General features: G+C 56.0%; 1 protein-coding gene across 7 annotated transcripts in view; it reads left to right on the top strand.

Moving 5' to 3' along the window:
* Nucleotides 1–15140, top strand: part of MYRF (myelin regulatory factor) — a 70030-nt gene that overhangs the window by 47629 nt on the left and 7261 nt on the right. For 5 of the 7 annotated variants that reach the window (XM_064656941.1, XM_064656940.1, XM_064656938.1 and 2 more), the window contains 15 exons: nucleotides 616–931; nucleotides 1592–1764; nucleotides 1944–2067; nucleotides 6655–6850; nucleotides 7426–7502; nucleotides 8009–8119; nucleotides 8364–8454; nucleotides 9558–9758; nucleotides 10476–10584; nucleotides 11700–11809; nucleotides 12288–12448; nucleotides 12864–12936; nucleotides 13491–13579; nucleotides 13899–13967; nucleotides 14577–14657. In XM_064656941.1, coding sequence (XP_064513011.1) covers nucleotides 616–931; nucleotides 1592–1764; nucleotides 1944–2067; nucleotides 6655–6850; nucleotides 7426–7502; nucleotides 8009–8119; nucleotides 8364–8454; nucleotides 9558–9758; nucleotides 10476–10584; nucleotides 11700–11809; nucleotides 12288–12448; nucleotides 12864–12936; nucleotides 13491–13579; nucleotides 13899–13967; nucleotides 14577–14657 — 1981 coding nt within the window. The remainder of the gene's footprint in view (nucleotides 1–615; nucleotides 932–1591; nucleotides 1765–1943; nucleotides 2068–6654; nucleotides 6851–7425; nucleotides 7503–8008; nucleotides 8120–8363; nucleotides 8455–9557; nucleotides 9759–10475; nucleotides 10585–11699; nucleotides 11810–12287; nucleotides 12449–12863; nucleotides 12937–13490; nucleotides 13580–13898; nucleotides 13968–14576; nucleotides 14658–15140) is intronic. The other 2 variants (XM_064656942.1, XM_064656939.1) reach the window with 1 other exon arrangement.

Raw genomic sequence — 15140 nt, 5'->3', positions numbered from 1 at the left:
CGTCTCTTCTCTCTCTCGTTGTCCCCACAGCATCAGAGAATCCTGGAACAGTTTGGGTGGGAAGGGGCCTTAAAGCTCATCCCACTCCAGCCCCTGCCGTGGGCAGGGACACCTTCCACTGCTCTGGGTTTCTCCAAGCCCTGTCCAACCTGGCCTTGGCTTTATTAAGCAAAGTTGAGGTGCTTTTTCTCCAGCTCAGCATTCCCAGGGACAGATTTTGGAGTTGCCCCCTGCTGTGTTTCCTTGCTCCTCGCACTTCCCACGGGAATACTGTGCCTGGTGGGTTTCCTCTGGGAAGGGAAGTCCAAAGCTAACACAAAAGCTACCTGGCAATTCCTGAGGGAATTCCTGGGGGTGTGCTTTCACTGCAGAGCGTCCACAGGAGATTTAGCACAGGAATGTTTGTGTCTTTGTCACAGAATCATCCGATCCTGGAATGGCTTGGGTTGAGAGGGATCTTAAGGATCTTAAGGCTCATCCCTGCTGTGGGCAGGGACACCTCCCACTGGAACAGGCCACTCCAAGTCCCCTCCGAGCCGGAGATCCAAGAGAACCGAGTCAGTGCTGGATCTGGGATCAGGACCCCCCTAACTGTGACTCCTCCTCTCTTTGCAGATCCTCACCTCCTCCGGACCATGACTCCCGAGAACATGTGCCACATGACTCCCCCTTCCCGCCTGGAGCATCCTCCTCCTCCCCCCCCTCCCCCTCCGCCCCCCCACCTGCAGGGTCCCCCCCCGCCCCCGCCGCCCCCTCACCCCCTCCAGCCCCAGCACAGCTCCCACTTTCCCGGCCTCCAGCGGGACATGTTCCTGAAGGCCGAGCCCCTGATGCCTCCGTTCGGGATCGGGCCGGGAATGGCGCCGGCCGAGCTCCACCACGCCCAGCAATCCCAGATGCTGCACCAGCTCCTCCAGCAGCACGGAGCAGAGTAAGGCCTGGGGCTGCTGGGAATGTGGGATGGGGACGAGGGAACGGGAGCGGGAGGTGGGTGCAGTGTCCAAAGTGTGGGGTGTAGCTGGGGGTTGGGTGGTGGGAATGTGGGGATGAGGGAATGGGAGCGGGAGGTGGGTGCCGTGTCCAAAGTGTGGGGGGTAGCCGGGAGTTGGGTGGTGGGAATAAACAAGAGGAAATCTGTGGAAGGAGTCCCTGCCCACGGAAAGGGGTTGGAACTGGATGAGCTTTAAGGTCTCTTCCAACCCAGATGATTCCGGGATTCCATGTGCTGGTTTAGAGGGGATATTGGGAAGGAGATCTTCCCTGTGAGGGTGGTGAGGCCTTGGGATGGATTTCCCAGGGAAGCTGTGGCTGCCTCATCCCTGGAAGTGCTCAAGGCCAGGCTGGAGCAACCCGGTCTATGGAAGGTGTCCCTGCCCATGGAAGGGGGTTGGAACTGGGTGATCCTTACGGTCCCTTCCAACCCAAACCGTTCTGGGATTCTGTGGAATTCCGGATGTGGCCCAGAGCTTGGCAGCATGGGAGAAGGTGGGGCAGTGCTGTGGGAATGTTTCTGGGTTCCGTGTGGGATCCTGCCTGTGCCGGTGCCGGGCTGTGGAGCTCCCAGCTCAGCCTTTGCCGTGTGCCTCCGCAGGCTCCCGGTGCATCCCGCCAAGAAGCGGAAACACTCCGAGTCCCCCCCCAACACCCTCAATGCCCAGATGCTCAACGGGATGATCAAGCAGGAGCCGGGAATGGGATCGGTGCCGCTCAATCCCGACCGAGTCCAGACTCCTCCCTGGCACCAGCCGGGTGCTCTCTCACCAGGTACCCTCCAATCCCACTCCCCTTCAGCCCGCTGGAATTCCAGCCCTGGATCTGCCGTCCTGGCAGTCAGGAGGGAAACTTCAGGCAGTGCCAGTTGCTCCCTTGGGCTTCCACCCTGCTGGACATTCCTTCCAGTGATTAAAGTCGGGATTTTAAGGAATTTTACCCCCTCTCCATAGGGCTGATCCAGGACAACGACAGTCTGAACGGATCCTACCTGGATCCCAACTTCCAGTCCATCAAGTGGCAGCCACACCAGCAGAACAAGTGGGCAACTCTCTATGATGCCAACTACAAGGAGCTGTGAGTAATCCCTCTGCCTCTGGGAAAAGCGGGATTCACATTCCATGTGTCTGTGGTGAGCCACTGGGGTTGGGAATATCGTAGTCACAACATGGGATAAGGATCTCCCTGGGTTTGTCCTTGTCCTCTCAGCTGTGCTGTGGGGGGATACTCCCCCCCCTGTACCTTTCCCATTGGGAAAGTTGCTCCTCCACGCTTTTTATGGATGATTCAGGAATAGCAGAAGGGATTTCAGCCACCACTCAGATCTTGGAAGGTTTTATTGGCGAATCCAGCATGATTTGGACCAGCAGCACTTTTTCCCCCTTCCCAGGCTTTCCAGGGTTTTAAATTTAGGATTGGGAATTTCCAGCAACACGTAGCATGGATAGCTGGAGAGAATCCAGAGCCACTTCAGCACAGTGTGGAAAGGAGCTGGAGGAGTGGGTGGGAAAAGGAAGGAGGAAAAGGAGCGGGAAGGGGCTGTGGAAAGCTGGGAAGTGGCAGAGAGGCTGGAAAAGGAAGGCCGGGATCACCGAGGTGGCTGTGGAGCAGAGAGGGGTGGGAAGGTGGGCTGGGAACCGAGGGAGAGGAGGGTGGAGGCAGCACGTGGACAAGCACTGGAAAGGAGGAGTGCTGAGGAGAAACCGCTCGGATCCTCCCTGCATTCCTGGGAGGTGACCGAACGCTGGCAATGCCAGGATGGCTTCCAGGAACCTCTCCCCGAGCAGATCCCCCCACCCCCTTCCCTCCCAGTTCCCCCCCAGTTCCCCCTCCTCCTCCTCCTGCCCAGCCGGGGGCTGCTGGGGTCCTGTGGGGATCGGGAGGAGGGAATGCTCCGGTGCCTGTGGATAACCCCGGCTGCCATCCCAGCCCATCCCATCCACCCATTTCCCATCCCAAACATGTCCCAGTTGTCCCAGACCGTTTCCAGGTGTTGCTATCCCAGTTCCAGAAATTCTGCTTGCACACAGGTGGATAGGCAGAGACAAATTCCACAATATTTCCTGGGCACAGGGAAGTTGCTGGAATACTGCTGCAACCCCAGCCCTGCTCTTTGGATCTTGGGATCGCTCCCCTAATCCCTGCTTTTGGGATTTAGGGCGAAAGCCAGAGCAAACCCCCTCCTGGGGCTTTGAGGTCCATCATCCCGTTGTGTAAGGAATAAATTCCTTTGGAGTGACTCCATGGAATTTGAGGGAGCCACGTGGGCTTTGTTGTGGTGCCGGATTGGAGCAGAATTAAGGGGTAAAGGTTGATTGATTCAGTTTTAGGTCCAGTTTTCCTTCTCCATGATGAGCCAGGTGACTCCAGGAGAGCTGGATCTACATCTCTTTTTATGTGGAATGTCCCTTATTCTCCTGGAACAGCACTTTTCCAGAATACTCCACGAGAAACACCAAAAACTTCCTCTTCCCTTCCTCCTGTAATGGGATTGTTTAGGTTAGTTAATCCACATTTAGCAGGTAGGAATTGTCTCCTTCCTTTCTCCTTTTGGGTGTCCTCAGCAGTAGGAAGATCTCTTCCGGATCCATAATTATTCCCACAATTTAGTTTTCCTTGGAGATCATAAAGCCAGGATCAGCTGTTCCTGCTCCAGTTTCTCCTGGAAGTTATTCCCCAGTCTCCATGTGCTGTTGGAGTTCCCTGGGATCCAGGTGCTTTTCATAGCCCAGGAATGTGAATCATCTGAATTATCTGATTTTTCCTCTTCTTGATCCCAAGGAAAGAGTTCAGGAAGGAGGTGAAGGACGTGGGAAGCTATCCAGGTTTTTACCAGATTCTCAGGAGCGATTCCAGGGGCAACAAATACAGTTAAATGTAATTCCTTGTTCTTTTGCACACAAAAAGTGAGGTTCCACAGGGGGACGGGACAGGGATTAGTTCCATTCCGTGTCTCAGGCTTTGGCAAGGAATCTTGAAGGAGCCACAAATCCCTGGATTAATTTGATGGGCAATATATCATCTTTTTTGGCCCTTTGCGCTGATTTTTGTGGGTTTGGATTTGCTGAACCTTGCCAGGGATGAGCTGCGGTGTCAAGGAGGCCTGGAACTGGGCAATTCCCTGATTTACTCCTGGGAGAAGGAGTCATCCATCTCCCTGACAGCGGGCTCCGATAAATTCCGGCTCCCTCCTCCCTCTCCCGGGGTTGTTACAGCTTGAGGGAAGGCAGCTGGGAATGTTCACCCCTCCATGGAAACACCTACATGCTGAGGCCCAGGGCCTTGGAATTCCCAGCTGGGAGACTGGGAACGTGCTGCTCTCTTCCCATGGTGCTTTCCTTGGGGCTCCCACACAGGCAGCTAATCCCGAGGTTTTTGGGCTTCCACCCCTTGCTTGGGAGAGAAGTGTCTGCATAAACAGCTCCAAACTTGGCCTTGCTGGATCCTGGATCTCAGGGAGGGAATGGAGACCCGTGGGATGTGGTCCAGACCTGCTGGATGTGTTTTGGGATGGGTGGCACGGGGTGATGGATCATGGATGCATCCCAGGAAGCTGGAGGGACCACGTGAGGTGGATGCACAGGTGGGATTGTGTGGGAGAGATGACAGTGGTTCCTCCATCCTGGTGTTTGTGTCCTGGAAGTGAAGGGAATCAGGGAATACGTGGAATTAATGAGTGGTCTTTGAATTAGAGGTCTCTCAATATTCTGTTTTAGTTGAGATATTGGGGAATTGGGAAGGAAGGAGAGAAATTAGGGATTTTTGTGCCTGGGAGGAAGAAATTAAGGAATGTGAGCATCCTGCTCTTGGCCAAGATGCCAATAGAATTCCCTGGGGGGAGTTTGTGACCCCTCACTCGGATCAGGAAAAACCTCCTTTCCTGTGATCCTGCCCTTCTGTCCCCCCTTAATCCGCCTCTGCCAGTGGGAATGTTTGGGATAAGGCAATCCATTTGACCCCAGACCTTTTGTTCCTGACACTTTGCCCTCTGGCCCCTGTGCTCTCCCTGGAAAATGCTTTGGCTGCTCCCAGGACATGGATTTGTCAGGGGCTGGTGTCATCCCTGATCCCAGGAACTGCTTCTCCCTTGGGGTCTCCTGCTTTTCCCTCTCTTACCACCCCATTCCCATCCGGAGAGCTGGGAATACCCTGCCCTGGGAGCAGCTCCTCAGCTCAGCCAGGAGTGATGGAGATCCCTCTGGAAAGCAGTGTCTTCCCTCCCATCAATCCCAGCACAGGGATTTGGGGGATGCACCAGCCACAGCCACTGGGAAAACGGGAAAGTCAGTGAATAGGAGCCTCTGGAAGGGGATTGTGGAAGACCAGGAATTTCCAGGAGGCAGAGAGGAGGAGGAGCCCTCCTGTCTCCCCTCTGTCAGCACATGTTTGGCAGCCATCAGTTTGGAAGTTTGGGAAGCATCTGTAGCTTGGAAGTTGGGACAGACCCTTCCTCTCCTTGGCTTTGCCTGTTAAACAACAGTGGGAATAGCAGCGAACTCAGGAGCCAGGAAATCAGCCAGGAGTGGGATGAGCAGAGGGTGCTCAGGCTCCAGTGAGGAATATCCAGATGGAGAGTCTGGGAGGAGGTCAAGGAATTCCTTTCGTGCCTCTGGGCTAGGGCAGAGCTCTGCTTTGTGTCCGGAGCAGATCCTGGCATTCCCAGGGCCCTGGGCTGTAAGGAGGGAGCAGTCACTCGTGGCCATCCCAGGAGTGCTCCTGGCAGCCTGGAATCACCCTCAGGTCTCATCCACGTTATCCCCTCAGGTGTTCTGGGGGGAGAATGGCTTTATTCCAGAAAAAAGGAAGGAATACCAGGGCAGAATCCCTATTTTCTGCTTCCCAGAGTCTGCCACATTCCTCACTGTCAGTCTGTCTGCCTCCCCTCCCGTTGCTCTGGGCAGAATCCGGAGCAGTCTGGAGGTAGAAGTCAGGATTGATTTGTTTTTTTAGGGAAAAGTGCACCTTAATTTTTAAGTCCTGTCTCCAAGTCTGGGCTGAGCTCCCCCTTTACCTCATCACTAATGCTTTAATTCAAAACAATGGGATGTGGGTGTTCTGCAGGATGAGAGGCAGCTCCTTCCCCCCTTCCGAGGGCCCACCAGCCCAGGTCTGGGATTTTTGGATGGTGAGGAAAAGGCCACATATTTCCCTCATTCCCATGGAAACCAACCCATTAAGGAGATGTAGATTAAACCTTTCCAGCTGGTGTGTGTCCATGGAGCAGCCAGGACCCCTCCTCCTCCTCCCTCTCTGGGTCTGGGAGCCGGAAGCTTTTCCACAGCCGCTGGAGCAGGTGGTTTCTGCAGGAATTTGGGACACAGGCACATCCTGGTAGCAGGGCTGGCACGGGAGACGTCGGGAATGCCACGGGATGTGGGACACCCCCAGGTCAGCCTGAGCTGCTTCTCCCAGCATTAGAGGGATTCTCCAGGCTTTGGGAAGGCTGTGGAGCTTGGGATCTCCATATTCCTTCCCAGGGGAAGAACTAGAGGATGGTTTGGATTGGAAGGGACCTTATGGATCATCCAGTGCTGATCCACAGCCCAGGTTGCTCCAAGCCCTGTCCAACCTGGCCGGGAACACTTCTGGGGATGGGATATCCACAAATTTCCCCGGGAAACCCTTGGATCCCCTCCTGGGCTCACTGCTGCTCCCTTTTTCCAGCCCGATGCTCACGTACCGCGTGGATGCCGACAAGGGATTCAACTTCTCCGTGGGGGACGACGCCTTCGTGTGCCAGAAGAAGAACCACTTCCAGGTCACGGTGTACATCGGGATGCTGGGAGACCCCAAGTACGTGAAGACCCCCGAGGGCCTGAAACCCTTGGAGTGCTTCTACCTGAAGCTGCACGGAGTGAAGGTGAGCGGGAGCTGAGGGTGAGGGTGAACGGAGCCGGGAAAAGGGGGGGCTTGGGATGCAGCCTCACCTGCTGCGTTGTGGAGGAATGTGTGGAACCATGGAATCACTGAGGCTGGAAAAGCCCTTTAGGATCTTGAGTCCAACTGTTCCCCCAGCACTGCCAAGGCCACCCCAAACCATGTCCCCAGGTGCCACATCCATGTGGATTTTAAATGGCTCCAGGAATGGGGACTCCACACCTGAGCCTGTTCCAGTGACCACCCTTTCCATGAAGGAGTTTTCCCTAATATCCAATCCAAACATCCTCTGAGCCGTTGGAATACAGGTCCTAAGATGGGCTCAGTCACTGCCTGGGCTGGCTCTCTCTCACCTTTGATTCCAGAGGTATATGGAAACTTTGGGAAGATCCTTCCACCCTCGACTTTCCCCCTTCCGGGGCGATTCCCATGTTTGGACAGTGCCCACACTCTGGGTTGTACCAAGTCGTGGGAAGGTGGGCAGAGAGCTGGGAAGGAGGAGGTGGGAATGGGAAGGTCTCTGTGCCCTGTGTCACATTCCCAAATCCTCGTCTCCAGCTCGAGGCCTTGAACCAATCCATCAACATCGAGCAGTCGCAGTCGGATCGCAGCAAACGGCCCTTCAACCCCGTCACGTGAGTGTGGCCCTGGGGGAACCAGCATCCCGTGTTTCCAGGGAATAACAGCGCCAGAAGATGGGGAAAGGGGCAGAGTCAGAGTCTCGTGTTCCACTGGGTGGTTGCCACACTCTCCAGTTCTCCCCTGCTTTCCTCTCTTCACATTCCCAGCTCTGTGCCCAGTTCACAGCCCTGCTGTGCTGGAGCAGGCCGGGAGATGGCCATTCCCAAAAAACCCTCCCCTCCAGGTTCTGGCTCCGGCCTTTCCACACCCGGTTCCTCACAGCACCCTCAGGGCATGTGGGAACCTGTCGCAGATCCCAAGGCTGGGCCAGTGTCAGCAGACTGTTGGGAATGATCCAGTAGAATGAGGGAATGCTGGGAACTAGGGCTCTGCAAGGTGTAGGGAAACTGGGTACCTTCCCACTTTTTACATGTCCTTAGGCAGAGGAGCAGGAAAAACTAGGCAGCATTCCCAGACAGGCAGCATCCTCACCCACTCCTCTGTTTCCCTTCCCTTCCAGGGTCAACCTGCCCCCGGAGCAGGTCACCAAGGTCACCGTGGGGCGGCTGCACTTCAGCGAGACCACGGCCAACAACATGCGGAAAAAGGGCAAACCCAACCCGGACCAGAGGTGAGGGCTCCGGAATATCCCGAGCCTCCCGTGGATCTGCCTCCTCCTGGCCCGGGAAGTGCGTCCAGAGGGAGGAGGACATGGGGGACAAGGCCTGGATTGGCCATCCTTGGGCACGAGAAGGGTCTCCCCTCTCTGGGAGGAGCACAGGGGGAGGGGATGTTCCGAGCCCCCCACGGTGTTCCGCAGGGGATGGAGATCCAGCACGTCCCAGAATGCTTCCCTGACTTTTCTCCCTTCCCAGGTACTTCATGCTGGTGGTGGCCCTGCAGGCCCATGCCCAGAACCAGAACTACACGCTGGCCGCCCACATTTCCGAGCGGATCATCGTCCGGGTAAATCCCTGTCCCCTCCCACCAGCTCCTTGGCTGGACCATCTCCCACCTTCCAAACACCCGGGGATGTGGCACTTGGGGCGGTGCTCTGGTGGTGAACGTGGGATGGTTGGGCTTGATGATTTCAGAGGGCTTTTCCAGCCTTGATTTCCCGCTTCTCCCCCCTTCTCCAAACCCCCCCTGCATTGTTTGTAGCATTCCCAGCCTTTCCGCATCTGGTTCCTCAGGGAACCTGTTGCAGATCCCAAGGTTGGAGCAGTGTCTGGTTGGGACTGTTGGGAATTAGGGAAGAGTGCAGCTGGGACTCTGCAGCAGGGACAAGTGTTCCAGGTGCAGGAAAACCGGGTGCCTTCCCACCCCTTGCATGTCCTAAGGAAGAGGGGCAGGAACAGGCACCATTCCCAGGCTTTCCTGGGGTTTTGCTGGAGCACTCAGCTCCGAGACGTGAAGGCAGGGAATAAAACCTAAACAGGGGCCTCAGGATCTGCAGACAAGAAGTCCATGATGGATTATGCAACTTCCAGGGTTCCCAGCAGGGAATTGCAGGCAGGCCAGCACAACCTGCAGGTGTGTCACAGAACCCCGCAGGATTTGGGAGGCAGGAGCATCATCCACGTCACTTGGTCACCTGCTGTCCTGGAGCAGCTCTGGGACAACAGCCCCAGGCAGCAAAGATGTTCCTTTAGGGAGGGGAGAGGAGCAGGAATAGCCTTGGTTCCTGCAGAGGGAGGCTGGGCCAGCAGGTGAATGCCAAGGCTGCCAGGATGGGCTGGGATCCATTCCCAGATCCGTTCCCAGTGGATCCCTGCCCTGCCACTCCGCCTTGTTCTGCGCAAAGCTCTGTGTGGCACCCCCATGACCCTCCTTGTCCTCTCCTGGCTCCGTCCTCCCGCCTATCCCATTCCCTGCTGTCCCTCCCGTGGGGCTGGCACGGTAATTCCACGTGCTGCAGGCTGGAGGGAGCACCGGGATCTGCACTGGGATCTCACCGACAGCTCGTCCCAAAAACCCCCTCCCGCTTCTCGGGCGAACATCCCTAAGATCCCTGCTTCCCAGCAGCCCTTTCCCTGCTTTTTGAGCCCCCGCTTTCCCGTTTTCCTCAGGCTTCCAACCCGGGCCAGTTTGAGAGCGACAGCGACGTGCTGTGGCAGCGGGCGCAGCTCCCGGACACCGTGTTCCACCACGGCCGCGTCGGCATCAACACCGACCGCCCGGACGAGGCCCTGGTGGTCCACGGCAACGTGAAGGTCATGGGCTCCCTGATGCACCCCTCGGATGTCCGGGTGAAGGAGGACATCCAGGAGGTGAGACCTTGGAAAGCGGAGGGGGGGTCGGGGTGAAGGGGCACCGCAGGAAGTGGGAATGTCATCCTGAGCTGCTGGTTTCCATAGAATCCTTATGGATAACCTGAGCTCCTGCAGGAGTCCAGCTCCAGGCCTACAGGAGTTGGACTCGGTGATCCCTCTGGGCCCCGTGCGGCTCAGGATATTCCGGGATCAGGTGACTGTTGGTCAGATGGGAAGTGCCTTAGAATTCCCTCTGCCCCGGACACAGCCTGTCCACCACGTCCTAGGGAATATTGGCTCTTCCACTGTTAGACAGACCTGGCAAACACAGTCAGAAAACACCCGGAAAAAAGGTGGAAAGCAGTTGGAAAACACATGGAAACGGGTGACTGTGGCAGGCACCATCCTGGGCCTTGCCAGAGGGCTCTGCTCTGAATTCCTGTCAGCTGGATACCTTCACCCCACATATTTCTGGGAACTGCCTCCACTCTGTGTCTGTTTCTGCAATGAGAGTCTCTCTCTTCCTGGCTTCCCTATCCCAGGAATGTTTCTGGGGACCAGAACTGGAGATTAACCCCAGTGCTGCTGCTGTTTGTCCCAGAGGCTGCTCCCAGCAAGGTTCCAGTCTCCCACAGGAATTCCCATGAGCCACAGTGGGTTTTCCTGCTTGGACTCCTGGGGATTTAAGAAGCAACAGTCCCTTTAGGAGTTCCCTGTGCCTGTTTTTTTTCCCAGGTGGACACCACGGAGCAGCTGAAGCGGATCTCCCAGATGCGACTGGTGCACTACAACTACAAACCGGAGTTTGCAGCCACGGTGGGGATGGACAACACCTCTGAGACAGGTATATCCCACGGGAATACACCTCTGAGACAGGTATATCCCACGGGAATACACCTCTGAGACAGGTATATCCCACGGGAATACACCTCTGAGACAGGTATATCCCACGGGAATACAGCTCTGAGACAGGTATATCCCACGGGAATACACCTCTGAGACAGGTATATCCCAGGGGAATACACCTCTGAGACAGGTATATCCCACGGGAATACACCTGAGACAGGTATATCCCACGGGAATACACCTCTGAGACAGGTATGTCCCACGGGAATACACCTCTGAGGCAGGAATGTCCCACGGGAATACAGCTCTGAGACAGGTATATCCCACGGGAATACACCTCTGAGACAGGTATATCCCATGGGAATACACCTGAGACAGGTATATCCCACGGGAATACACCTCTGAGACAGGTATATCCCACGGGAATACACCTCTGAGACAGGTATATCCCACGGGAATACACCTCTGAGACAGGTATGTCCCACGGGAATACACCTCTGAGGCAGGAATGTCCCACGGGAATACAGCTCTGAGGCAGGAATGTCCCACGGGAATACACCTGAGACAGGTATATCCCACGGGAATACACCTCTGAGACAGGTATATCCCACGGGAATACACCTCTGAGACAGGTATATCCCACGGGAATACACCTCTGAGACAGGTATATCCCACGGGAATACACCTCTGAGACAGGTATATCCCACGGGAATACACCTCTGAGGCAGGAATGTCCCACGGGAATACAGCTCTGAGACAGGTATATCCCACGGGAATACACCTCTGAGACAGGAATGTCCCACAGGAATACACCTCTGAGGCAGGAATGTCCCACGGGAATTCTCTGCCTTTCGTAGGGGCCGTGTCCAGTTCTGCCCCTGGTGTGAGGTGGGCAAGAGGGGGGTTCTCACCTCTGGAATTAAGGAATCTGATGAAATTCCCTCTTTAGGGAATTTAGCGGGAGAGAAGGTGGCACTTCCCACAGGGGAAAGGTTTCTCCAGGTATCCACCTCTCTTTGGGAGTACAGGTAGATCCTACGGCGGTTTGATGATCCCTGTCCATGGAATTTGGGGATGATTGACCCCCCCCGTGCTCTCTCCACGTGTCCCCAGGTGTCATCGCTCAGGAGGTGAAGGAAATCCTCCCGGAAGCCGTGAAGGACACCGGGGACCTGGTCTTTTCCAATGGGAAGACCCTGGAGAACTTCCTGGTGGTGAACAAGGTTGGTGGCAGGCGGGAGGCTGGAGAACCCAGCTCTGGGAGCTGGATATGGAATGTGGTGCCTGGGAAAAGCTCCTGGCACCACCCGGATGAGTGTCAGGCCTGGCTGCGATTCCAGAAGTCGGGAGCAGCCCTGGGTGGGCACTGGAGCTGGGCAGGGAGGGAAATGTGGCAGCATCTCCCCCGGGAAGGGCTCCCTGCTGGCAGCTTCCTGCAGGGAGTCTCCCGGTCCTAATCTCCCCCTTCTGGATAAGATAAGGTGCTTATGTCAAGATACCCCGGAGCAGCCGGTCTCCTGACCTTTCCCAACCTGTTTGCTGCTCTGGGAATCACCTCCCATGCCCCCCGGGGGTGGGGACAGCCTCCCACGTCACACCCGGAGGGTTGGAGAGATCCAGGTGCTCCGTGCCGGGTGACTCCCGCAGCCTTTCCCGCGGGACGGCCAGATCCAAGTGTTCCTCCTCCCGGTTCCCTGGCAGGAGCGGATCTTCATGGAGAACGTGGGGGCCGTGAAGGAGCTGTGCAAGCTGACGGACAACCTGGAGACCCGCATCGACGAGCTGGAGAGGTGGAGCCACAAGCTGGCCAAGCTCAAGAGGCTGGACAGCATGAAGTCCACCGTGAGCTCCGGAGCCTTCAGGTACAGCCGGAGCCAAGGAATGTCCCCTTGGATCCCAGGGAACTCCGAGTGGGAGATGGGGAGGGTGTTGGGGTGTTGTTGGGATGTTGTCTGACATCACTTGGGGTTTAAGGAGCTGAGGCTGGGGAGGTTTGATGTTCCCAAAAACGCCCCGGATGGAATTGTCTCCAATTCCAGCTGTCTGCCATTTCCTCATGGCAAAGAGTTTCCCGTGCTTCCAGAACCTCCATCCTGACCCTGCTTATGCAGGTTTTGGGGCAGAACTGGGGCCCTCTGGGCAAAGCCCCCAGAGGGTTTGTGACTGTCATGCCACACAGAGGGTTTGTTGCCTGCTGGAAAATCCCATTTTTCCCTGGGAATGGCTTGGAGAGCCATCCCTGCCCAGCTCAGCTCCATTGCTCCTTTTTCCTTGCAGCCAAACAGGGAGCCAGTTCAGCCGGGCGGGAAGCGTTCCCCACAAAAAGAGACCCCACAAAGTGGCCACCAAGGTGAGGGATGGATCCCAAAGGAGCAGTGCCTGGTGGGAGGAGCTGGGAGGGCTCATCCTGGAGGAAAGGAGGATCAGGGGGCCCTTACCCCTTTGCACAATTCCCTGGCAGGAGGGGGGAGCCGGGTGGGATCGGGCTCTGCTCCCAAGTGACAGGATGAGAGGAAACGGCCACCAGGGGGGATTTAAGTCAGATATCCAGGGAAATTCCTTCATGGAAAGGGTTGTCCAGCTCTGGTACAGACTGCAGTGGTGGAGTCCCCATCCCTGGAGGGATTTAAAAGCCGTGTGGATGTGGGACTTGGGGACATGGTTTAGTGGTGCCTATGGAGTGGTTGGACTCTGGAATCCCAGAGGGCTTTTCCAGCCTTAATGATTCCATGATCCTCCTTTTGCCTGTGCCTGATGGGGGTGTTAAATGGCTTCCAGACTGGGGGGAGTTCAGGATTTCCAGGGAGCAGGAAGAGAGCTCGGGATGGGCTTGGGGAGGTCCGTGGCAGGAATCTGAGCTGATCTTGGGGTTCCTGAGCTGATCCGGGTGTTTTTTCCTTGCAGTCTCCGTCGGTTGTCCCGGAACAGGCCTGTATCAGCCAGCGCTTCCTGCAGGGCACCATCATTGCCCTGGTCATCATCATGGCATTCAGGTGATTCCCAGCACCTGGGATGATCCTTCTCCCTTGGCTCCCTCTGGCTGGGCCATCTGGGCCGTGCCATCCATGGGGGGTGCAGTGAGGGGCTTTTCCCACGTAATCCTGGAATGCTTTGGGTTGGAAGAGACCTTAAGGCTCAACCAGTTCCAACCCCGACACCTTCCAGTATCCCAGGTCGCTCCAACCTGGCCTTGGACACTTCCAGGGATGGAGCAGCCGCCTTTCGTGGGCTGGAATCCCTTGGGAGCAGATGGATACCGTGACAGATCCCTGCTCCATGTCCCTGCTCAGCTTTCCCCTCTCTCTTTTCCAGCGTTGTGTCCATGTCCACTCTCTACGTGCTGAGCCTGCGCAGTGAGGAGGATCTCGTGGATATCGACGGGTGGGTGGTTTTGGGAACCACTGGGGAGGGATGAGGGGGCCTGGGAGAGGCTGAGGCACAAAAACCAGCTGCCCTGGCGTCGTGGAGCACAATTCCAGAGGGGCAAATCCAACCCATCCACACATCCCAGTCTGGTGTCGGTTGAGTTATCTGCAGCGAGAAGTGAGGAATATCTGGAGGAAATGAGGAATATCTGGAGGAAATGAGGAATATCTGGAGGAAATGAGGAATATCTGGAGCGAGAAGTGAGGAATAGAGAAGGAAAAGGGAATGCCCCACTTGGCTGCTCACCAATCCACTCGTGGCCAGGCTTGGATGTTCCTTGGATGCCGCTCCGGCCTCATCCCACTGGTTCAGTGGGACTGGACCAGCTTTGGGAGCTCCTGTGACCTGATAATGAGTCTCTTTTTCTCTCCCTCTTTTCCCTGTCCCGTTTTTCTCCCTCCTCTCCTGCTTCCATCTCCTCATCCAACCCGTTTTCCTTCCGCTTCGTCTTTAATTTTCCCCATTTTCGTCTTTTCCTTCCCGTTATCTTCCACATCCTCTTTCGTTCCCTGTCCTCCCGGGCATCTCCCCACTTTTCTCCCTGTGTCCCTCACTGTCCTGCAGCTCCTTTGCTGTGCCCACTGCCTGTCTCCTGGCCCTCTTCCGGCACGGGGGTCCCGGAATTCCGGTCGCTCTGTGTCCACGGTATGTGACTGTTTCATTATCCCGTTACTCCTTCTCCTAATTCCTCTTTTTTTTTTTCCTGCCATCTGCATCCCAGGAGACCAAAAAAACCTGAAGCAAAACTGAAAGCAGAGAAATGGATGTGAGGCTCCAATGGGATTCTGGGAGGAAGGGCTGTGGACCCTGTTAGGCAGGGGAAATTGGGATTAGGAGATGGAAAACTCAGTTAATTAAAGGTTAAATAAGGAAATTATGTCCTGCAGGTAAAGCAGGATAAAGCCACACATGGAAAAGGTGAATGAGGCAGTGGAAGGACACGAGGGACAAGGGTTGGATTTTGATGGGATGAAGGTGAAGGTCCACATTCTGTCCAGGAGACCGGCACAGAGTCTCCTTTCACCTGGAAAAGAAATCCCTGTAATAAAATAAGTCTTGCAGGGGACAGAGTGGGTTTTTGATTTCTCCCAGGGTGGGAAGCTCCATTAATCCCTGGGAAACCTGGAG

The sequence above is a fragment of the Pseudopipra pipra genome, chromosome 6, assembly GCF_036250125.1.
Source record: "Pseudopipra pipra isolate bDixPip1 chromosome 6, bDixPip1.hap1, whole genome shotgun sequence".
Lineage (NCBI taxonomy): Eukaryota > Metazoa > Chordata > Aves > Passeriformes > Pipridae > Pseudopipra > Pseudopipra pipra.
The sequence above is the reverse complement of the archived record's forward strand: the minus strand, read 5'-3'. Positions and strand labels throughout refer to the sequence as shown.